This window comes from Gopherus evgoodei, chromosome 20 (genome assembly GCF_007399415.2).
Source record: "Gopherus evgoodei ecotype Sinaloan lineage chromosome 20, rGopEvg1_v1.p, whole genome shotgun sequence".
In the NCBI taxonomy this organism is placed as follows: domain Eukaryota; kingdom Metazoa; phylum Chordata; order Testudines; family Testudinidae; genus Gopherus; species Gopherus evgoodei.
In genome coordinates, this window is record NC_044341.1 from 12,972,679 (window position 1) to 12,997,817 (window position 25,139).

The 25,139-nt window shown below is 51.4% G+C and overlaps 1 protein-coding gene across 1 annotated transcript in view; it reads left to right on the plus strand.

The window, feature by feature from the left end:
• PTPRU (protein tyrosine phosphatase receptor type U) overlaps window positions 1-25,139 on the plus strand; it is a 278,752-nt gene that overhangs the window by 186,275 nt on the left and 67,338 nt on the right. The window contains 3 exon segments of the mRNA XM_030539047.1: window positions 4,604-4,640; window positions 9,601-9,739; window positions 24,320-24,349. Coding sequence (XP_030394907.1) covers window positions 4,604-4,640; window positions 9,601-9,739; window positions 24,320-24,349 — 206 coding nt within the window.

Sequence of the window (25,139 nt, forward strand, 5' to 3'; positions counted from 1 at the left end):
AAGGTGGCCTGCAGGTCAAAATCCAGACAGAACAAAAACGGAAGGGGGCTGGTTTCTCGGATTTGTTTCTCTGAAGCAGCCTCTGAGTCAGACCTTTGTTGGCTCAGCAATCCCCGGGTGAGATCCTGTCTCACACTGTACGTTTGTTAGGGGGGTAACTTCCCTTATAATTTTCTCAATGTGTTTGATTATGCAAGAGAACTTGGATTCAAACAGGCTAAGGCACTGGTCCTGGCATCTGATCCACATAGGCGGATCCTTTGCCCGGAGGGAGGTTGCACCGACATGAAAGGGACTCTACACGGATTGGGCTGTGAGCATCAGATAGCAGAATTGGGGTCCAAGCAGGTTAGAGGTTGGGACTGAGATTTTTCAAGCTCCCCATGGGAGTTAGGTGCCTAATTAGCTTTGATGATCTAGACTTGAGTGTCCAGATCCCCTTGGCACCTTTGAAAACCGCACCCTGGAATGTCATATCAATAACACCCCATAAACTCAGGCCACTGCAGGTGTAATTCCATCAGCGTCATGTGCGGACAGCTTTGGCACTACATATTTCATTCCTGACTTGCCTACAAAGCCTCACTTATAACTCCGGTTGTCTTGAAGGACTCCACTGCTCACTCACTTCCTCCCCAGGGAGAGGAGGAGCGCGAATGACTACCTGGGACAGATGTTACTCACATGGCTTATTGTGTAACTGGGAGGGGCTCAGATGCTACAGGCTAAGGGTGGTATAAGAACCTATGCAGCAAAGAATAGAATCACCTATGGATCCTGTTGTACTGCACGGATAAAGTCATTTATAAAGGGGGAAACAACTGTGAGGGGGTGTCCTAGGAGTTTGCTGCCCCCTGCCATTATGGCACACCCCACCCAAACAGAGTGTCCGTTTGGTGAAAAAGAGCACCAAGTTAATCCTGCAGGAACTGCCTAGAAAGGCCACCCAGGATCAGCTGTGGGTAGAACCAATGAGTATCACTCCTTCAGTGGCTAGAAGGGTTGGGAGCTGGCAGAAACCAATCAGGGCCCAGCAGGCAGGATAGAAAGGCCTGGCTGCTTCTTCCAGGGGCCAATTCGGAATAAAGCTGGCATGGGGTGAAAAGCTTAACCCAGGAATCCTAGCCTGGCCAGGCCTAACGCTGACTGTACCTTTTTGTTGAGTCAAAAAAGACTATTTTGCTTAATTTACTGAGTGTAAGACCCAGGTGGGCCAAGCGGAGTTGAATACGACTTTGCTGTAAGACTGGATGAGGTTGTTCCATGAGATGCTCTGGTAGCTCAGGTGAGCTCATGACAACAACAGAAGGAAAATGTTGTCCCTCAGAGCTGTTCTAAAGCAGCATTTTTTGTTGTTGATGTTTGCAAGTAGTTACATTAATTACTTTAAATCACCCAGCATTGTAGGAAATCCCAAGATTTGCTTTATAACTTCTTAAAAAGCCTGCTATCCATTCAGATGGGAGCTGCGTTCCCGCCACCTTTGTCTGCATCATCACGTTGGCCAGATGGCGCTTCATGTATCAGATGAATGATTATTTAGGGTTTCATTTAAGGTACTTCACAACAACAAAAAAGCTAGGTCAATTTTTTCCCCTCTCACTCGATCTGAGTAGCACCTCATTCCTCAAAAGATCAAGGTGAGTAACAGCGGGAGAATCCAGTGCTTTTTCTTTTTTTTTGTAGTGACTGGCTCTGCTCTGTTATTAGAGGGAATGTTGTTTAGGTAACAATGTGATTGTTCATGAGCTCCCTGGAGATCTCGTCTGAGGCATGAATTTGGACTGAAAATGTGGATCTGGATAATAATGCTGCTTTCACAGGGCATTGGGAGGGTAGTTTAAAGTAGTCCCCTTTACTGGGACAGCTCTGATCAGCAACTTGGTATGCACAGCTGTCCAGAGAGTGATCCTTATCGTGGAGGAGGGGTTGGGAGGCTGAACTGCCATTAAACAGCCCAGTCCGCCCATCCAGATTGCCTGGATGCTGATGCTGCAGCCTCTTGCCTGCAGCTCCCTGCTAAGAATTGCATCATGTCATCTGCAGAGCCTTCCTCCTTCCAGCCCTGGAGGAGACCGGGACTCCCTGGGGCTGGCTGGTGAATGGGGCAGGGCAGAGTTTGGGAGCATGGATTCTGTGCACGTCAGCAGGAAATGCGACAGTGATGCTTGTTCTGGTGGTAGCGCCTGACAGCGGCAAAGAAGTGGAACTCCCCACCCAGGCCTCTGAATCTCAAGCATCTCCTCTCCCTTGTGGCCACTGCAGCTCCCCTGGCAGGTTGTTCCAAGCTGACCTGTAAGAACCATAAGCTTGGCCATGCTTCAGGAGCCCAGGCTTCACTGCAGAAGCAAATAAGATCTGACGAACCGGAGGTTCTGTTCCCCTTCTTACCTAATTTCCTTCAAAAAGCCAGCAGGAATGATTGGAGCTTCCTTGGGAGGCCTTGGTCCTCTTGACATGCTCCAGCGACTCCTATCCTACCTGCAGGGTGAATGAACTATCAAAGACCAAGAGGCCGGCACCTGCAGTCGCCGTGACAGTGTCCCTCAAAGGATGTGCTAGCTCTGTGCAGGCAGTCAGAGGCGACGCACGTGGGGCAGCATGTCCCCGCCCCGCTACTGGATTTGCTGCTTGGCTTGTACTGAGCATGCTCACATGGAGTGAACATGCTCCGCAGCACCATTGAAGGCAGTTGCCCTCACTCTGCCCTTCCCTCCACTATCGGCAGGCACGAGTCGTCTCTGCATGCAGCTCTCCTGTCTAGAAGTTTCGAGAGTGCCTGAGAGCCACCTTCCTTGTGGGGAAGCTGCTGGTTGTGTGAATCTGTCCTGAGGATTCCTTCACAACTTCTTGGGCTGTCATTAGCGTGGGGACAAGCAGAGTCTCCTCTCTGGTTCACTCGAACCCAGCTCGGTTGGGGCTGATGGTTGTCACCATCTCATGGCCCCTCTGCAAGGAGATGGTGGTCTCAGTCTAGCTGCAGTGTCGACATGATGCAAATCCTGCATCTCGGCTGGGATTCTTCTCAGCCACCGCCCCATAGGGGCCACTGAGTCTGAATTGCTCCCACATCCTCAGAAGCTGGTCCTCCCTGTCTGGGTTGTGGCACATGAATTGGACAGCATGTGGGAAGCTTTGCTCTGCCCATGCTGTACGTGTTCTGTGATTAAAGCTGGTGTGATTCCATTGACATCAGTGAAGCTGTGCCCATGTATACCTGCTGAGAACCTGGCCATCAGTCTCCTGGGCTGTCAGTCCAGTGCATTTCACCAACATGAAGTTCATCTGCAGGAGAAAATGCTTGGCAAACTGGGGTGAGCTCAGAGAAGAGTGATGACAGGGATCAGCAGGCTAGAAGGCCCGAGGGGTTTAGGAGGAAGGATTACAGTGTCTCTGTAATCTAATCTGATATCGTCTGGGCATGGTGGCATCTGAGAATGGCTGAGCAATGACTGTGAAGGGTGGTTGTAGTGGGGCTAGAGACACCGCCTTGCAGCCATAAAGTACAGATGGTTGGAAAATGGATGCTTTTCCCCATGAAAAATTTAGATTTTTCTGCACAAATTTGAATCTGGCAACATTCTGGTGGTAAACTGAAATATTTCAGGAGAAAACTGAAATATTTTGATTGGGAAATGCCACTGCCATTTCTTATGGGAATTGTAGTTCAGATGCCTCATGCTTCCATTCTCACCTATAGGTCAGGCTCCCTGGTCAGACTACATCTCCCATGATACACCGTGGAGGGAGGCAGTCCACCATGGCCATGCTGCATCCTAGGTGATGTAGTCCAGCTGTGAAACAGTGCCCGTGGAAGAGAATGGGCACATGAGGCAACAGAACTACAACTCCAATGAGGCACCACAGCAGTGTTTCTAAATTGAAATATTTTGGTTTGGAGCCAAAATATTTCAGTTTTCGGATGTTTGGTTTTTTTAGTGAAAAATTTGAAGATTTCCTCAGGAACTGGTCACTTTTTTGCAAAACATTTTGTTCAGTTGAAAACCCATCTTTCCATGCAACAGAACATTTCCACCCGGCCCCATTATAAGAACTCCCCCATAAAGGCTGGCCCATGGCTATTCTTCTTTGCCCTGTTGAATTCAGAGCCTAGACTGAGTACCAGCATCACCATCAGATCATCCCGTTTCCCACAGAATGATGGTCAGAAGCCCAGATAATCGGTCACAAAAATCAGAGTGAATTAGTCCGTCTGGGACCCTCCCATCTAGCCCATTCCTGGGGCTCAGTTCAGGGCTTTCCTTCTGCATGGGCTAGAGGCTTCAGTGCATTGTTGAACTCCCTGCGCTTGGGCTCAGAGAGGATAATGCAGGGAAGGCTGATGGATTGACAATTAAACACCAGACATCTTGGCATATCAGGGACACCCACTGTCATAGGTACAGAGTATCCAGGTGTGTCAGCCAGGAGCATATCCACGGTTCGTGTGAAAAGGGACCCAGTGCTTCATTGTGAAAAGGCTCAGCAGACTGACTGGGCAAGTTTTAACTACTTTCGCCGTTTAAAGCAGAGCAATCGAAGAGGAACTCGTTTTCATGTCCCCGCTGGATTCTGAGCCTCCCAATCTTTTCTCTCTCTGCAGGAGACCAGGCTGAACTGCATTCGAATCGCCCGCAAAGGTAAGACTCCCACTGTACCTCCAATCACATGTGCTCAGCGGATTGGCTTTTCTATTTCTTTGTTGCACTGAGGTTGGGACTCCACACACTGGTTTGATATTGTAGGGTTGCTCTTGAATTCCGGGCTGTGAAGAATGTTTTGTGGTTGTGCGGTTGCTTGTGAAGGCTAGGTTGTACATTTCTGGTTTCTTATTGTAGGGTTGATCATGAGGGATGTGCATTCTGGTTTATTATTGTAGGGTTGCTCTTGCTTTTGGCAGTGATTATTTTTGAAAATAAAATTATTATTATGGTAGTACTTGGTGGCCCTGCTCGAGTTCAGGACCCCATTGCAATGGGTGAGAGACCCTGTGTGAAGAGCGTCTCCTCTAAACAGATCAGCTGGGGCAGAAAGGAAGTATATTAGCCTCTTTTTCAAAGGCAGGGAGCCAAGGCATCGAGAGCTTAAGTGACTTGCCCAAGACCATGCAATAAGCCTGTGGCAGGTCTTCTGGGTCCTGTGCAAGTGCCTTAAGCTGAAGCCCAAGCTTCACCTCTGAAGCAGCATATTAAAACATTTGTTTTGGAATAAAAATCATATAAGGAGTGATATGTGAGTCTGGGGGCGGGGAGCATGTCAGATTTCAGGCCTTCTGACCTTGGCACCATCCCTTTAAAGCTGTGAATATTTCAATTGATGGTGGCTGGTATAAACCCTGGACTTGTTTGTCATTGATATAGTCCAGGGGTGATATTAAGCAGGGTAATTGTGTTGCTGGCAGTGACGGGGAGCCATTCTTGTGAGTGAAATTGATTGGGGAAATATTTCAGCTTCGCTCTTTGGCTTTGGGAATTTCAACCACTAACTTAATGCTTTGTTCTTTCAGGGGGATTGAACTTTGGGGCCTCGTGCATTTAATAAAATTCCTTGTGCTCGACTAATACATTTGGCTGCCTATTGGATTCAAAGAAGGGGAAAAATATGTGATAAAATAAGCTAAACTCTTGGCTTGATGGGAAATGAAAAATGGGTATTTGTGTGCTTTCGCCTAGCGTAGCATATTAAAAAAGGAGCAGGGGGATTCATAGCTTGGTGTGGAACATTGCAAAGACGAACTAAGATCCAGCCAACGACTAGGGGGTTCGCCCTCGGTGGGATGGGTGGGCCTGGCCATGGGAGGAAAGACCCTTTGTTTGGTCTGGGTTGGCCAAGGCAGCAATGGAGATGTGGATTCGTTGCGGAAGATGGTATGTCCTGGGGGTATTGTCCAGTCCTGGTCAGCCAGCCAGGCATTTGGGGATTGGAGTGGGAATGGGGGGTTCTGGGCCGGTACGTAGAGTGAGAGAAGCATGAGCCGGATGGTTGTTAGGCAGGCGAAGGGAGGAGGGAGCCATCAGCCATGCCGGGGCCTCCCTCTTTTCTCAAGACCACGTCCCTGTTTTTCTTTCCTCCTCTTTTTCTGCTGAATAAACACCAGGGCACTGAGAACAAAACCTACCCGCTCCATTCTCCCTGCAGCGGAGTCACTAGCGGTGCCCATCGCTGCCTCTGCAAAGGAGGTACCCTGCATGAACATTCAGCCCCTGGGCTCAGGGAGAGAGATGCCCGAGGGAGGCCGGGTTTGCGGCCTCTGCTGGGATCGGGGAGAGGTTTAGTGTGTGGGGTTGAGGATTGGCAAGTCTTGGAGTCTGAAGGGGGAGGAGTTAGTAGCTGGGACTGGAGCAGCTCCTGAGATCAGGGAATGTGCCCTTGCCTAGTATTGGGGTTGGGCAGCTCCCACGCTCAGGGAGGGGTGTACTGCCTGGGCATTGATCCTGGCAGCTCCTGGGGTCAGAAAGGGGCATACTGCCTGGGACAGGGGACGGGCAGCTCCCAAGCTCAGAGAAGAGTGTACTGCCTGGCAGAGAAGATGGGCAGCTCCCAAGCTCAGAGAGGGGTGCACTGCCTGGGACAGGGGACGGGCAGCTCCTGGGGTCAGAGAGGGACGTACTGCCTGGGCATGGATCCTGGCAGCTCCTGGAACTGAGATGGCTACAGTACAGGGCCCGGGACTGGGGATTAGCAGCAAAGGGTTATTAGTCTCAGTAGTGACACCCCCGTTCCCACGTTGTGCCTTAGTCCTGCATTCAGTCTCTGTGAGCGGTGCTCTCTGGTAGTGTTCTCAATGAGACTCGATTTACAGGCTGACTTATAACCGTATCCAGGGGCGGGGCACTATTCCCCTGCCTCCACTTTGACTGCCTGCTTCATAATGGTTTATTAATAATCCTCCTCATCCTTACAAGCCCCCTCTGCCCCTGCCAAGGCGCGGCGGGAGCCATGGAATGCAATGAAAATGCAATCATCCCGATAAGAGGCAGGCGTTAAACCCTCATTAGACGTACAGCAGGCAAACCGTCCCGGGTGACAGCACTGGAGTGGGCTGTGGTGGGGGGAGAGGGGGGATCGCACGCAGGCCTGACGTTGATTCAGCTGGAAGAGGCGTCTGGAGGCAAGCGCTCCCTAGGAGAGCAAGAAGCGGCTGTCTGGTGCTTATTGCTACTCCGTGGGCTCATCGTGCAGGGACGCCCCCGCTCTCCACATTCGCCTCCTTCTCATGGCTTAAGAACGCCGCTTGGTGCAAGCGTGGGACGGGGGCGAAATTCGCCATGAGCTGCACAGAGCCATGCTTCCTGGACCAGGGCTCTGAAGTGCCGGCACCGGTGGGCCCCCTGCAGGAAGGACGAGAAGGGGGCCTTACATGCATGTACCCTGGCTCTGCCCGTGATCCTGGCAGGGCCAGTTTGTTGGCCTGCTAACTTTGATAGCCTCCTTTTAACCCCACACTAAATGAGGGGGAGCAGGGAGAGTGCGGCCAGGAGTCCTGTGCAGGACAGAAGCAAAGCACCCCAGGGCCGGGCCAGAGAGTGATGCATCATGGAGGTTACACCCCCAGCATCACTGGGAAAAGGCAGCAGGGAGCATCCTGGCCTTGCCTCGCACTTTCTGTGTGGTGTCAGAGCTACATCAGAGGAGGCTGCAGTGGCTGAAGTGCCGCTGTGTCTGTCCAGACAAGGGGGATTGGAGAGAAAAAGCTTCCGGGAGTTATAGGCTGAGAAAGGAAAGTTCAAATGAAGTGATGGGAGCTGCCAATAGCCAGAATGCAGGGAATGCCGCCACGTCAGGGACAACGGGGGATGGGAAGATGGGCGAATGCTGCAGAAAAACCTTCTGCAGATACCTGATCCCTCAACCGATCCCTCCGTCTGACTTACACACCTTAGCAACTCATTCAGCCTGCCTATCCAGCCCATCCACCCAACCCGCCTATCCAGCCCATCCACCTGACCCATCTACCCAACCAATAACTCGACCCTTCTATCCAGCCCATCCACCCAACCTGCCTATCCAGCCCATCCACCCAGCCCATCCACCTGACCCATCTACCCAACCAATAACCCGATTCTTCTATCCAGCCCATTCACCCAACCCGCCTATCCAGCCCATCCACCCAACCTGCGTATCCAGCCCATCCACCTGACCCATCTATCCAGCCCATCCACGCAACCCATCTACTCAACCATCCATCCAACCCATCTATCCTTCCCATCCACCCAACTCATCTATCCAAACCAAATCTGTCTAATCCATCCATCCAACTCATCTATCCAAACCATTGACCTAATCCTTCCATGCAACCCATCCATCTAATCCATCCACTTCATCCATCCAACCAAGTCATCTGCCCAGTTGATCTGTCTGATCACCTGATTCTCCACCCAACCTGTCCACCTTATCTATTCACCAAACTCCTCCACCCAATCCATTCTCCTAAATAATTCATCCACTTGACCCATCCACCTAATCCATTCATTTTATCTTATCTAGGTTAGGTATCGCTAAGATGCCCCTCCCCCTGGGATTTAAGTGCCAGGAGTTTGGCCATGTCCACATTTGCTTTCAGTTAATGTCCAAGCTTTCTCAGCACAGACACTCATTGAGAACAAACTCCAGAGATGCACAGGAGCATTTGCAGAACATAAAACCTTAAAGCTGTATGCCTGGGACTTTGCACCCAAAGTGCTTCCATGTTCATCCATCTGGGAACAGGAACAATGCCATGTGATTCAGCTGACCAATCCCAGTGAGCCGACTCTGCCCAAGAAGCAAAGACTCTGAGTGCCCCGGCTCTGTGATCGATCCACAGAGGAGACAGCGCAGTTCTACAAAATTAACACAACAGCTGTACGATTGCGGGCAATGAATTAATTTGTGGGGACAGTGATGGGCTTAGCGGGGTGAAGAGAGGAGGAGCAGTAGCGTCTTTCTGACAATAGTCGGCTATTTGATAGTTTGTTGGGGTTACTTCCTTGATAGTTTGTTTGGATCGGAACATCAAATAGCCTTATTTAACGTGGGGTTAGATCAACTTGTTTGCTAGAACATTAAACAGGCATCCGCTGTCACGAGAACATTTCCTTCTCTGGCAATGAGGCATCTGTGCACGGCTCCGCTCTGAATGATGGGGGAGGACGGGCTGTTTGATGTGCCTCGTGTAGGACAGCGCTGGTGAGATGCACCCCCAGCTCAGGGGCAGGGTCCAGATTCCTTCTGCTCCGTTATTGGCTACAAAAGATGCTCAGCCCGCCCCCTCTGGCTCCCAGGTCCCAAGCCATAGGCAGCAGCCGTTCTGTGTGTGTGTGCGCACCCACGTTACCCGTTTGTATGTGTAAGAGGTTTTGTGTGTGTGTGTATGCGCACACGTGTACATTTGCACACAAAATCTGCATGGGGGGAAGTTTTTGCATGTGGGTGAGGTTGTGTTGTGTATGCGTGCGTGTGGGAGAGCTTTTGGCTGTGCGTAGGTGGAGAGGTATGTTGCATATGTCTGCACATGCTGGTTTTTTGCACGTAGGGGGGAGGGATCTGCCAAAACCAGCTGTCAAGAAAGTAGTTGGGAGCTGATTTCTGACCCTCTCCTCTGTGCTTTTCCCCCTCCAGCTGCCTGCAAAGAGAGCAAGCGTCCCCTGGAGGTGTCCCAGCACTCGGAGGAGATGGGCCTGATCCTGGGCATTTGTGCTGGGGGGCTGGTTGTCTTGATTATCCTCCTTGGAGCGATCATTGTCATCATCCGGAAAGGGTAAGGAAATCACTGTCTCCTCATCCCTGGGCTGGTGCCGCAGCTGGCAGCTCCCTCGCCCTCGGGGCCCCTTCCACTTCCCCCAGCACGGCTCCTCTCCCTTTTCTGGGTGAACGTCAGCGTTCAGGCAGTGAGAGACCAGCGACAGCCACATCAGGCAGAGGCAGCAGTGGGGAGGGGACCGAAATCCGCCCCTGCAACTGGGCTCAGCCAAATCATGGCCCGTGCCTCTGCAAATCCCCTTCTGCTCTCACCCCCAGCTCTGCAACCCCCCTCGGCCCTGACCTGGAGCCCCCTGCTCCTGGAGTTGTGCCCCACTGCAGCTAGCTGGTGCACGTCTCCTCTGGCCTGCCTGCCTCCCACTCCAGCCCCTCACCCCCAGATCTGCCCATTCACCTCTCTCCCAGCCCACAGCCACCCTCCCCCGCTGTCCAGTTTTGATCCTCTCCTGAGCAAATTGGGTCAGTGTGTCCCACAAGGCTTGGATTTAAGCAGTCCCAGAAATGTGTGGCTTGGGCAGCATAAAAGCACTGCTTCCTTCACGGAGGCTGGGCAGGGTTGTAGAGGCTCAGGGGAGTGGGCTGAGCAGGCCAGTGATAGGGTGTTTTGTGACTGTGTCAGAGGCTAATCTAGGTGCCTAGGGGATATTCGACAGTCTTGGGGGGTCTGATTCCCCATTGTCTGCCCTGCACATTGAAAAAACCAGATGGTGACACCAAATAAACCCGTGAGAGTGGCGTCCAACCAGAAAGGAGCAAGAGCCTGATGCCGGCGCCTGTGCCCTGAGCATGCTGTGCAGCCCCATTGCACCCTGCCCAGAGCAGGATCCACTTCCCCCAGGGGACAGGAAATGCTGGGAGTTGGTCCCTCTCTTTGCTGCCGCTTCAGGCAATCCCTTTTCCCTCCACCCTTTCGCCGCTCCCCTTAGGTTTCTGGATGGCTAAGCCTGGCCCCTGGGATGAGACCTGAGAACCAGCAAACTCATTCCATTAGTAACTGGCGTGGCAACAATAACCCAGCGCACTGGTGCGCCTGCCCCCACAATGCCCCACGTTAGCTACTTCTCTCCAGCATGCTCTGCCACGGCAGGGCTGATCTGTGCCCTGTCCCTGCCATCCGTCCCCCAGCGGGCTGCCAGCAGAAAACCTGCTGCTAACGGCTCCTTTGCCTAGGAGGCAATGTTTCATAAAGGGAAGAGGAGGCCGCTAGCTAATGCAATATACATGAAACAGACAGTGATAGACACTGACCTCTTTCCCCACCAGTCTGGGCTGCAGGGTCCATGACGAGCCGCTGCCCACAGGAACGCTCTCTGAGAGCGACCCGAGCTAGCTTTGGTCTAGCTAGCACCAGTAACACTAGTAGTGAAGCCTCAGCAGCCCAGGCCCTGGGGTATATATTCAGGCAGCTAGCTCGTCCTGATGTAGCTTCGCCGCTGTTCTTATTGGCACTAGATCAAAGCCAGCCCCTATATGTACACATATGCTGCAGCCAGGCCTCTGATTGCAGTGTAGACACATCCTGAGAGTGGGGAAAACCATTCCCCTGCTCTCAGCAAGGCAGCATTGTACTGTGGTTAGAGGAAGGGACTGTAAGTCTGTTTACTGGGGGTGGATTATTAATGTTGTTTCTCATTGCTGGCTTAGCAAAGCACACAGAGGGCAAGTCAGGGTCCCAATCTCTGTCACTCCAAAGCTCTCAGCTGGGCCTACCTCGTGGTCTCTCCAAAACGTTGGGACTCGGCTATAAAGAAGATGCCACGTTGACTGTAAAACCATTTTGAGAAGTCATGATCTCGTAACATTGCTCCCCGATGACAGGGCTGAGGTCCCCCGTCTTCACTGGGACGCACAGGGGCTAAGCCGTAGCCCAGCGAGACGTTGCAGATAGTGGTTCCAGGCAGCCAGAGGTCTCGGCTGAGAGGCCAAGGTGCCATGGGGCAGGAAGGGGAATGGAGGAAGCCGAGGCCCCGAGTTTGTATCGGAATGTCACCTCTGCTGGGATGTACTGTGCAAGGCTCAGTGGTATCTGACCCGTTCTGCGTGAGCGGGTGTTGGAGGAGGCTTGGGGCTCTGGCAGCCTTCCTCACCACCAAACCACCATTCCCGGGGGGAAAGGGATTGCAAGGAAGGGCAGTGGAGGAAGAGGAGGAGTCCTTTATGTCTGTGTCAGATCTCCCACTTGGCAATTTGTCTGTATCATAAAGAGTTAAAATTCCATGAGCTCCCACCCCAGGGCAAACAGGCAGAATGGCAGAGGGATGCTAGGAGATTCCTAACCAGCCTGACTTGTAATGAGAGAGAGCACGGGCCTGTGGGGCCACATCTAGCATGTTCCCCCATGTCCTTGGCTAGAGCAGTGTAATTCCCAGCAGCAAGAGTTCCTGACCTTTTCTGAGCCACACCAGAAATCAGCGAGGTGAAAAGGACCCCCCTCCGGAGCTTTACCCAGTGAGGGGTTTCCGCTTGGCCTTGGGAGTGGTGTTTTCGCTCTGCTCTGGCTGCTGCTTGTCAAGGAGCTGCACGGGAGCAGCTGCTGTTCCCAGCAGGATCCTTTGGCGAGTGGAATTTTCATTCACTCCGAGCAAGAGCCAGACTGTGCGGGGGGGGGGGGGGGGCAGTAGGTGCTGATCCCTGCACGAAGGGCCCTCAAGCCCACGGGCCGGGAGGTGAGGGGAAGCAGTTTGCTCCCTTTCCAGACCAGTTGGGAAGCGGATGGGCTTATATGCACATCCTGCTCTTTGTAAATAATTATACAGAAAGGGAAGGGACATTAGCATGCGTGGTGTAGCCTGATTTGGGGTGGGTTAGTAGGGTTGATGTAATTTAGCCACTTAATTTGATTTGATTAATTATTTTAATTAATTAGTAATATTAATAATTATTGGATATTAATTAGTATGGGTTTGGCTTGCCAATATGTTTGATCAGAAGATAAAGTTGGTCCTGAATCAGGCTTCACAGAGTTTATAAAAGGAACTTTGGGGTATATGACAGGAGCTTACACTGAGACAGATATAGTCATAAAGACGTTTTCATTAAAATCAATGAAACAATAAGCAAATGTTAAAACAGTTCAAGATTACAAAGTTACAAAATATCACAGTTCTTTGAGAGATATTTATGATAATACACTGTTATAAGCTCACTCTGTGTAGTGCAGCAGCACGTCAGGTGTTTTTCACACCTCTGATAGAGGAAGCTTTTGTATGCGTTTTGGTTTTAACCAAAGGATCCTGCTGGGAACATACTAGATGCTTTAGAGGGTAAGAATGAAGCAGAAGGGAAATTAGATTCCTTTTTACTTTCAGTTTTGAAAAGAAATAATACTACGGCCTATTAATAGTGAATAGCCTTCGTAGATGGGTAGCATCGATACGTAGATGAGGGTGGAGGCGATGAAGAGTAGACAGGAGCAGATAGATGGGTGTATCGCCTATCTAATGGTGATTTGTTTCACCTTTATAGAGCATTATTCGGAAATCCTTCCTCCTATGCCCAAATTTCATCTTTCCCCCATGGAAGTGTTAGGGTACACCTGCCTCATAGGCTAACGTGTGTGCGTATGAATGACAGGTATGTACGCATTTGTGGTGTACTTGTTAGATTTGGGGGCAAGAATCCCTTTTTCCACCCTTTACTGTTATTGTTTCAGTTAAAGGTCTCCAGACATCTGCGTAGGTATTTTGTCTGATTATTACTTTTCTGAGTAAGAGTCCCAAAAGTTGCCTTAGCGTCATACAGGATATCTGACCTGTAGGTATCTTGCATTTCAGCTATTGCAAATCTATAAATCTATAAGCCTATAACATACTTAAATTTATCAAAAAGACATTTTATATATACCAACAGATTAATCCTCAGGGCTACAGTGGAATAGGGATGTCAGACAGCTGGCAGATGCAGCAACCACATCAATGGTTAGTCCCCATCAGAATCCTTTAGCCTTGATCTTCTTTAAGGCCAAAGCAGAGAGAGACCCCCTTTAGCACCAAGGAGCTGCTCAGAGCCATAAAGAGCTTGATCTTCCCAGAGCCAGTGAGTTTCCCACCTATCAGCAGTGTCCACCTGCAAGCCCAGACGCTCCAGGAGGGGAAGGCAGGCACCCAGTGGCACCTGCCCTGCAGCTAGCACTTCTGTGTGCTTATGGGGTGGAAGGTGAACAGAGACACTGTGATAGCCCAGTGGCCTTCGGTCGCCTCCCCTGGGGGCATCAGTTCACTGCCTAATGTGGGAGGGGAAAACAGGGTCATGTGTTCTGGAGCTGGCAGGAGGGCCTCAGTGAAGGGAGACTCCCAGCCCATGCAGGGTCACTAAACCAACCACAGCTCTTCTGCACAGCCGCTGGAGCGGGCCAGTGGCCCCTTGGCGCATTGGGCAGGGGCAAGGCAGGGCAGGGCAGGGCAGAATCTCTGTATTCAGAGTCTCCTGCAGCCTGAGGTCTTGGCCTCGATCTGCTTTGGTAGGAAAGAGACCAGCGCTAACTGAAGAACATGGACGTGCCAAGCCGGACATGGTACATGGAGTTGGTGGTTTGGGAGAGCAAAGTCATGGAGTCTGGAGTGTCACATTTTCAAACTTGGGGGCTAAGTGCTGTTTGAGGTGCCTAAATGGAGCCTCGCCACCTGAGAACAGGGCTTCTTGTGCATAAGGGTCTGTCAATGCCACCATCAGAGGTGTGGCTGCAGCCCGTGTAGACACACCTGAGCGAGCTTCGCTCTAGCTAGTGCCAATAACAACGGCAGTGAAGCCTCAGCAGCAGGGCGGGGCACTCGGGTATGTCCCCAGGATTCTGGGTGGGTGTGGACAGCCCATGCTGCCATGGTTTCACTGCTGCTGTTATCAGGGCTAGCTAGATCCGAGCTAGCTCGGGTGTGTCTAAACATGCTGCCCCCACCCCTCTAACTGCAGTGTAGACAGAACTTTTATCACATGGAATCCAAACTATCAGAGGTGGAGGAACTCACGGAGTCTGATTTAGACCAGTGCCAGTGGCTGGTTCTACTCCCCTCACTGTGTTCTCCAGGGCTTTGTCCTGTCTTGACTTCAGTGATCCAAGCAATGATGCTTCCACTCCTTCCCTTCAGTGTTTATCCCACCCTGTGGGAGCTCACTAACTCTCTCTTGACACTGTCCCTAATTATCCTTTGCTTGATTTCTTCTCGTTACTTGGAGTTTACCCTCTGCCCGTTTTCTCTTTTCCCTTCTCACTCTAGTCCCCGGGCTATTTTTGATGCTGTTCTCTGAACTGCCTTCATCTTGCCAATATCTTTCTGGTGTGGAGGTGTCTAAACACACACACACCCCTTGGCGTATCAATCTAAGAAAAAAGGCACAGTAAGAGAAAATCCAGTGGACAGTTTCATTCCAATGTCGACTCGGTTTTCTTTCTCAGGCTACCACTCAGCGATGCAGAGGTTTAATCACTTCTCAGCATCTGCTGGCTTTTTTTAAAAATAGAAATTGATTTTGAATTTTGCAAATCAGCCCGTGAAATCGCACTCTCTGTCCCTGTCTCTCGTTCTTTATAGTGTGACAAAATGACTGCATCCAGTCTTGGGGGATGTCTGCGCTGCATTCCCAGGGTGTGAATGCAGGTCACGGAGACATCCCCGAGCGAGCTTTTATCTAGCTAGCTCTGGTTCTGCATCCGTGAAGCTGCAACAGCCTCGTGAGTAATTACCCAGGGTTCGGGGCAGGCAAGCCATGCTGATGTGCCTTCACTGCTCTGGAACTGGAGGTTGGTATGTCTACATGAATTGCAATCATACTGCGTGACTGCACAATAGACATACCCTGTGAGACTTGGTAAGAGAGTTGAATTCCCATGCAAGGGACTCATGGGATGAGTCCCAAACAGCCAGGCCCAAGCCTGGGATACACGACGCTCTACAGAAGGAACTGGAACATGTCCCTTTTTTTACTGATTGAAATTCTCCTTCCCACCCCTTGCCAGGATATACCCCTGGAGATGGTGCATGTGGTTTCCGAGGGGGCTGGGAATGAGTGGTGTGATACACAGTGTATCAGGCAGATCACATGGAACAAATCCATGAACAGCCTCCAAATGAGGCGCTTTGTTAATTGGATAAGAATAGCCTCCCCCTCCCAATATAATAATTCAGGTAAAGCAGCCAGCTGTTATAAGGAGAGAGAAACTTACAACAGAGCCCATAGAGGGAGATAGGCATATAGGGAAGACAAAAGACTGGATGCCCAGAGATTTGGGTTCTGTTCCCAGACCATGGCCTTGGGGCAGTGCCTCTTTGTGCCTCAGTTTCCCCACCTGTAGGGTGGGGATACTGATGCTGACTTGCCTGGCAGGGATGGGCACGCAGAAGAATCCACTAAAGTTTGGGAGCACCTAAGCACACTTCCAACTAAAACAAAACCCAAAGCTCCCGGGCTGTGTGGCCTGAACTCAGGTTTATCATGGGCCAGGCTGGACCCTCGGACCTGAATCTCCAAATGCATCTGACGCTGGGGAAGAACCAGGCTCACAGCCATCGCTGGTACTGTTCTCCAGCCTCAGGCAAGTGCTTGCTTGAAAAGATGTTAGACCTGCCACTGGGCCTGAGCTGCTCGGAACCCAAGACTGGGTCATGAGCGTATCCCCCTCTCCCAGAGCTAGCAGGTGCTGGGAGGGCCCCTGGGGTGACCTTCTCCCCACTCAGGGCAGCGTGTGTGGGCTCTGGAGGGAGCTGCATTTGACCTATGCTGGAAAGGATCTGGGGCCTGATCCCATCCTGACACTAAATGGGGAGGGGACAAAGGGGGTGCCTGAGGATTTCCCCAGCCCTCCTCAGCAATCTCATTATCTCTGCACCTCTGAGGGGCTGTCGCTGTCTTTGCAGTCCTGCAGGGCTTGGCAGACAAAGGGATATTTCCCCCTATCCCACTGAGCCGCTGCAAATGGCAGTGACTCTGCTGCAGCTCCGCTGAAACAAGCCCACAGCCACGCTTGGCTCACAAGGAATGGGCTTCGTGCCTACTGAGAAGCCAACCAGAGCGTGTCAGCGAACGCTGCCGTCCAAAGTGCCACGGCAGCATTCCCCGTGGCTCAGCCAGCCCTGCCTTCTTCAAAGAGTCCACACGGGTTCCAGTGAGCTTTGGCCATTAGGGGTATTCGGGTGTGGCTGGCGTGTCCTATGTCAGTTAATTAACAGAACCCCAGACCCAAACACCCCTGGATCTTTACCTGTCTATCTGCTTAGGTGCCTGTCTGCCTCCTTACAATCCCTGTAGTTTCTGAGCACCCTGAGGCATTACAGAATCTATACTCACAGCCCCCCTGTGGAGCAGGGACGTATCTGTTAGGATCAATAAATCATCCCCATTTTGCCGATGGGGAAACGGAGGCACAGAGCAGCGAAGCTACTTGCTTTGGCCACACAAGGAGTTTGTTGCAGAGCCGAGGACTGACGTCCAGTTCAGATCTGCATCTCACATCTCTGCCCTGCTTCTCAGGAGTCCAGACAGGGAACCCCAAGCTGAACCCTCGCCATGAATTCAGTCACAGGTGTGAGTCCCCAGGTGGTTCCAAGCCCAGCCCAGGGCGCGTCGGTGGTTTGGCTCCAGTGGGATGGCCTAGGATCGTCAGGCTTTATTATAAAGCTAGCTTGGTAGTGTTCCTTTAAGTGGCGTACCTGCATGGTGGTTTGGCCGAGGTAGACTTCGCCTCAGAGGAGTCTCACTTGGCTAGAACAGGCCACCGAGCTCTCTGCTTGGCCATTGCTGTTCTTGGGCCGAGCCTTTCTCTATTTCCTGAGCTACGGCAGAGGCCGGCACCCCACGTTGGCTGGCAGCAGGATGCAGGGCTCTCCCTGCATGGGGTGTCAGGCAGGAGGCAGGCCAGGTGAGCGTTCAGTAATAAGGGACCGGCACCAAGGGGCTACGGCATGGGAGTTGTTGTGCCAGGTGCTCTGCCCCCAACTGACAGCTGAGTCCCTCCCTCCCGCTCCCTGGCCTTGGTTTGCGCTGTCTGTCAGTCACAGCACTTCGGGGGCACAGAGCTCTGTTAACAGGAAGGAAGGGTGGGGGCGATTTCATGTCAGAGGTTTGACCCTGGACAATGTGTGACTGGGGATCAGAAGCAGCAGCTTGGGTTACAAACATTAAGCCACTGCTCCTGGCTGGTGAAATCTCTGTCAGACCCCAAAAGCCGTATGACCCCTAGAAGGGGCGTGCTAGGTAAAGGGCTCACCCCCTTGCAGTATCCCCCACCCTTTTGATAGCTTGCTGATAAAATCAGCCAGTCTCTAAAAAGTCAGATTACCGGGGGGGGGGGGGAGGGGAATCAGAGATGGGGACGGAGGACAGGCTTGGGGTCACAGGCCCTGTACAGCCTCTCAGCCATACTGTGGCAGAGACAGGCTGTTAGTCATGGATGGAGCAGGGCTCGTTCCACTTCCCCGTAGCTCTGCCAGTCAGTGCCCCTCCTGTCCTGCAACAGCCGTTGTTCTAGTTCTGGGCTCCCCACGCAGCTCTGCCAATGCCTGGCCTGCTGCGCTCCCTGCTATTCCAGACCTCACCCCCACCCCAGCTCTGCTTCCGCACTTTCCAGGAACCCCTGCCGGTCTGTGCCCAGGCTCCTGAGGGGGACATCTTGTGAGTGAGCACCGGATCACCCTCTGCCTGTTCCCAGCCGTTGTGTGCGTCCACACTGGCCTGCGTTGGCGTCCTGCTGGGTTGATGCTTTCACACACTGGGCCCGTTATTAAGACCATGGATCCAGGGTGCTGTGCAGGCAGGCACATAGAGCTTACCGTCTGAAAAGCTATAGGCCCGATCCTGGAGAGTGGGGAGCAATTCTTGGAGGTGCTGAGCATGGTCGGCTCTAGTGGCCCAGCCCCTGCCAGGATCAAGCCCCAGGGGAGATGCTAACAGAAGTTCTGGTGGTGCAGTGGAGCCTGTTCCCCTGGGCCACGATCAGCCATTTGGAAAGCCACATTCACTCTCTATTGCCAACGGGACCAAAGGTGCCGGAGCGTCAACGAGCTGCCCCAGAATCTGGCTTTCCTTGGCCTGGCCTTCCCCACTTTCTGTCTCCCCCTTTTCCCGTTGCAGCCAGAAGCCCCAGAGGGAGACGCAGGCTGTAGACACAAAAGTAATGCATTTGCTCTGCGGCCTGGCTCCACTACACCCTGCTTGGTATTCAAAGGGCCCTCACAGCCTTTCTCATGGATATTTTTCTCCCTGCTGCTTTATCCAGCCAGAGCTCTGTGCTTTCACTGATATCTCTCCAGGAGAAATTGGACCTCTTCTTGCCTGATGTTGGTTGTCCTCCCCCGTCCTTCCCTCGACTCAGAGTTGGTGTTTTCTTCTAGCGTGCCAGGCTGCAGATTCATTTCCCATCTCCAGTTTCTGTCTCTGTTTAAGAGCAGATAAGCAGAAGGAAGAAAAAGAAATAAACAAAAGGGGTGGTTTTATCCCATGAGCCCTGACCGGGCATCGCTTCCACCGTTTGACAGCAGGGTTTCTTTCCTCAGCTGCATGGCCAGCTGAGAGCCAGGAGAGAGCATCGGAGACGTGTTCATGAACAAGAGGGAAGCGAGGAGGGCACTGGTGCTTTGTGCCCTGTTAGCTTGTACCCTCATCCCAGCCATGTTCGGGATCCTCTTAGGGCCTGGGCCCTGCCTGCTCCTAGCGGGAAAGCTCCCAGCATCTCCCTGCATCAGATCGTTCAGCCCTACAAGCCACATACTTCTTCTCCAAGGCAGCAATTTTTTTGGGGAGGTGTGGGGTGACTAGGAGGAAATAGTAATGCATCGGTAAAAGGATGGTATCATCCCATTGGGCCACATTCTGATCTCGGTTACACCAGAGTAAATAAGGAATTAAGTCCATTCCATGTGAAAAGAATAATTAACAATCAGACATCATGAAAACTACAGCATACAAGTGTCTGGAGGGGCTATAACCCACCTGCTTTAAGGCATAAACCAACCTTGACTATCAGGGGTCAGGAAGAAACTTCTCCACTGAGCAGGCTATTCCATAATTGCCCACTAAGAAGGAGACTTCTTGCCCCATCTTCTGAAACAGCTGGTCCTGGCCACTGTCTGAGGTGAGACGCTTGGCTACCTGGTCTGATCAGTCTGGCGATTCCTATCAAGCAGGAAGTCAGCAGCTTGACTGGGATTTCAGGTGTCTCTCCATGAGGTCTGCCCCTTTTGTGGCTCTTTTCAGCAGGAGCTCTGTCCAGGGATGTGGCGTGAGACACAGGCATTGCAGCTTGTGAGTTTCTGTGCAGGAGGCTTTCAAGGCATCAGATGAGTTTTACATGTAGATGTTTTTTGGGAGAGGAAGTTATTATTAATGCCAAAACTTACTGAAAATTACCAACCAAAAACAGCGCCCCAAAGATTTTGTTGAGCTCACCTCTCAACTAGATAATCAGCTTGTCACAAAAGGTCATGCCAGTCCCTAGCTCTTACAGAGCACTCTTCAACTGCAGGGCTCAAATGCTTTACAAAAGAGGCAAGTAGCATTAGCCATGGCTGGGGAAACCAAGGCGCAGAGCAATGAAGGGACTTGCCCAAGGGCACCCAGCACGTCTGTGGCAGAGCTGAGACTAGAAGCCATGTCTCCTGAGTCTCAGTCCAGGGCTTTAGCCACTAGGCTACACTATCTCAAAGCAGCTTCTAACTCCACTCATGAGGCTGGGGATGCCCCCTACCGACTTGGCACTATAGCCGTCCTGTACCGTCGGTTGCACGGTCTGTCCAGTGCTGCAGTTGCAGGACCCCTTCTCTCACCATCCCTACTGATGGAGCGTGTCACCATGGCCTGCCTTTGTACCCGAATCAATTCATTGGGATCCAGCTCTGGTAAGGAAGATGGATCCTGGAACAAGCACGTTGGGCGACCACTGATGTTGCATTTGTTACCTTCACCCTGATCGTGCTGCATGGAGGGTGCCAGTGTGTCCTAGTGAGGTTGTCAAATGATACAGAGTAGGAGTCCCTGATACTTTTCTCTCCAGAGTCTCTTGAGCTACTGGGAGACCCCAAGCTTCTGATGCCCCCGATCATTATAAGGCTTGTTGATTTAGGCAGATGTCCAACCGGGGACTTACTAAGATGGAAGAAAGACAGCGAAATGCTTCAAAAATAAAGTGTTGAGATCCATTTTGGGACCAGCAAGGGAGAGTGACCTGTGGAGAAGGGAGCTATGAGAGGTCTATCGAGAACCAAGGATAGCAAATCGTAGTGAAACCCCGACGACTCCAGTAGGCAGAGCGTGGGGTTACGCTGACAGGAGACAGACCAGCCTAGGATCTCTTAGAAGGACATCCTTATGGCATCCAACCTCGTGCCCAACCAAGGAGAAGATGGAGGGATAATACTCAGCAAGAAACTAAGAGCTCTTATTATGAATGACCATCAGTGGGAACAACATGCCCTTGCCAGAAAGAGGTGGGGGCAAATTGTGCAAGCAGCCAATGATCTCCATGGTCTATGAGCCAGGGAGTAAATGAAGGAAGTAAGTTGCTAAGAAGCAGGCTCAGCCCTCATGGCTTCGATCAAACCACACACTGACAAGGCCAGTGGCTCTCTGTTGAGCTGAAGGCATCTCCGTAGGCAGAATGTCTCGCCTTGGTGAGGTTTTACCAGCGCTGCAGCTCCAGCAGGAATTTGTGCTGAGGCTCCTGTGCAGAGGAGTGTCTGCCCCAGCAGGCTGGACCTGAAGTATTCTGGAATCAATAAAACTTACTTGGCAACTCTGTCGGTCTTTTGCTGTTCTCAGGTTGTATTTCCTGTGTCTCAAAGCACATCCTTGCACTGAACTTCCTGCCAAACACTAGGGAAATGAAAATTGTTGCAGCTTGCTATGGTTAGGACATGCCAAGCGTGCAATGCCTCTACCACCCCTTGCGTCCACACACATTGTAAACTCAGGATGAGGGCTGTAGCTAAGGTCTGGTGGAAAGGGGGAAGGCCAGGAGTCTCCTCGCAGGATGCTGCAGCTTGCTGACTGTTTGGTCCAGCAAATCAGCATCACCTGCATCCTGGCCCAGGATTCTGGAAAGAGAGATGCTTCCCTAACTGGTCAGCCAAAGAGATAAGCTTTGGAAATAGCCACCAGCTGCTTGGATTTCACTGTGGCATTGGCTGAGTGCATTTACTCTGGAAGCTAAGTAGGGTGAGGTTCCCTCCCGGGGGGGAGGCAGGTGCTTTCCAGGACACCTACTGCTGGGGACGTTCAGAGAGCAGCTACTGCTCCCCCAATTGTTCTGAATGGCTCCCTTTCAGTGAAAGAGGCCAGAGGCACAGCTAGCTGGAGGGATCATTAAGAAGCAGACCTGTCATGCCAGAGAATAAAGGGGACCAATTAAACTCCTTCCCCTCCCAGGATTCTGAACCAGCAATTTAAGGCAAGTATGTTAAGAGCCAGGAGGAAAAGGACCATGGGCCCAAAACCTCAGCTGATGTAAATCCACAGAGCTTCATTGACTTAAAAGGAGCTATGCTGATTTACACCAGCTGAGGCTCTAGACCCATATTTTCCATCAAAGTCTTGTTCTTCTTAGCCGCTAAAGGTCAGAGCTCAATGACACCAGTGTAAATCTGGAGTAACCTCATTGACTTCAGTGGGGTTACTCTGGATTTCATCAGCGTAATGGAGATCAGAGTCTGGCCCTTGGGAACGGGTTCTTGAGGCTCTGAGCGGAATTTTAAACTCTCCCTCTGACCCATGCCAGCCAAGCAAGTACCCAGGAAAGTGGAGCAGGGCAGAGTATTTAACAGGGGGAACTATAAAACTGATTTGCTTCTATACCTTGAAATCAATTTCTGCCGAGTAAAGATGGATCTGAGCCACAGACTTCAGATCCCGGCCTGACTGCTTGAAATTCAAAGCTGTTTGGATGCTAGAGCTGGTCCAAAAAAATTCTGCAGAATGGTTTGCCTCAGGGAAATGCTGATTCCACAGGAACGTGTTGAATCAGTCAAATTTTTCAGCAGGCTGGCCAGCTCCCTGGCAGGCTGGCTTAGCTTGTTGGCTCTCTGGCTGCTTGTGTGATGGGCAGGTGAGCTACCTGGTTCCCCAGCTGCTCAGGGGCTGGATCCCTCATTCCCTGGCTGCCCTGCTTTTTTTGAAAAATTCTGTTCTGATTCTTCCCATTTCCCCCCTCCCCTCCAAAGCTTCCATTTTGCAGGAAATGTTGCAATTCTGGCTTTTCCTTTTGATTCAGAAGGAATTATGTTTCAACGTTGCACATTTTTCCATGGAACAGAAAATCTGGTTCCCGTGCAGCTCTAGCCAGGTCTGGGGTTAGGCTGAACTCTACAGCATAGGTGATCTCCAGAGGATTTTGGAGCACAAGCTGTCATTGCTAATAGGGGTCATTGGGGCTGGCTGGGTTCTCTGCACTGGGCTTCTTTCCACCTCTAGGATTTCTCTAACATTTATCTGAGTCCCCCTCAGAACTCGCCAATGATCAGCGTTGCAGATAACCACTGGTTTGATTTTGATCATCTGTAGTTTTAATTGCCTCCCCTTGTCGTTTAAGTGAATGATTGTCATGTATCGGGGTGCCGTGGCACATGTGGGGAAATCAATTTTGTAGTTGCACTGTAACCATTTGGTCATTGTCACAGCCCTGGGCTGCCTTCTCTAACAGCATGGCTTGGTGAAAAATACCTAGCTCATTTGTTGTCTGTAGTAAATATTTTGGTGATTGAGTGTGGAAGGAAAGGCCATTTGTGATGCACTTTAATCATCATTAAAAATAGCTGAGATTTCCCTGTGCTCCAGTGGGAAGCGAGCAGGACGCTCCATTAATAATTCTTATGACTAAGGCGCACACAACCTCTCAGCTGTTTCTTAGATCTCCCGGGGGTGTGTGTGTGGGGGAGGTGTTCTCTACTGGCCGGAAAGAACCAGGCCTGTTGCTGCACTCCTAACAGAGCCGAAAGAGGGAGCAGAAGGCTGGAGAACAGGCATCATGGTGAGAGAAATAGTTTTCAAAGGTTATATAAGCAGGCTTATAATGTGTGTGTTTGCGCATGTACTGCCGCCACTTCTGCAATACAACAGGAGTGTGTGTGCGCGCGCACTGCTCTTTATAGCAGAACTCTGTGTCTGTCCCTGCACCCCACTCCTAGAACACAACAGGTGTGGAGACACGGGTGTGTTGGGGGAGATGGAGAATCATCCACCAAAGAAGGAAAAAGCCAGTGCAATTTGACAGGGCCTTTTTGAGACGGGAACTGGTGAGAAACAGCTCCTCTGGGGGCGAGTGTGTTTCCAAAAGAACCTTTCTCACTGCCCTGTTACAAGCCGGTTCCCAGGAGAAAAAGATAAGAAGAGCATGCCCGTGACCCTTTGAACATGCCTGGTCTCATTGGGCGGGGGCATGCAGATGTGTTGCCTTTCATTTCCAGCAACTCGCTTCCTTTTTGTCGTCCCCCCTCCCCTCTCTCTTGCCTTCCCTGCCTCAGCACCCATCCACTGCATGGTGAATGGAGCAATCTTTGGTCTGTTGTCATCTGAGATTCCAAATAAACCTCCCTCTTCATTACTCTGGAGAAAGCTGCTTATGCAATTCTGCTGTTCTCTTTGTTTGCACGCTTGCCAGGAGGAACTACTATTCCTATTCCTATTACCCGTAAGTAATTGTCATTCTCTCTCGCTCGCTCTGCCACTCTCTGCTCCGGCAAGTTTCTTTTTCTGTCAAGTAAATTTTAAGTGCCTCTTTGGCTTGTTAAAAAATGCTTCCGAAGTATTCACGGGCTTCCAGATGGCACGGAAAACATGCAGGGACCCATTTCCAAAAGAGCTCAGCATTATGGGACCACAGGAACCGTCAACCCCAGGTCCATCTGTTGCATTATCCTCTCTGAGGGTATGTCTACATCACACGCTTCTTTTGGGTGCATGCGGCATATACACCCGCACAGCTCCCCTAGTGTGGGAGTCTAGATGGGGAGGCTTAGGTGAGTGGAAATGCCTGAATGTTTGCTGGAGACATACCCAACGTGGTTCTGTGCTCACCCAAGCTGTGCCTTCTGGTCTGTTTTTAGCAGTGTAGTTGGAGCCTTCCCTTGCTGCAAGAAAAGACTGCACGGAAAAGCTCTGGCAGGAGGCGGCAGCGGTGAAAGTCTCTGCCACCTCCCCGCTGCCGAAGATTTCCCTCGCTGCCTCCCCTCTGCCAGAGCCTTTCCCGACACTATAGCTACACGGCAGGCACAGCATGGTGTGGATGCAGCTTAATGTCTCTGATATCAGCAATCGGCTTAAACCCTCAAGTCCAAGGTTTACGATCCCTTCTGAAATTGGTAACCCTTTAGGTGCTGGGCCCTTTTGAAAGTCTGCTGCCCTATGGGTGCTGAGCCCATGAAAATCAGTGCCGTGGGAGCTGCGAGATACTGAGCACTCCTGGAAATCTGGCTCTGCCT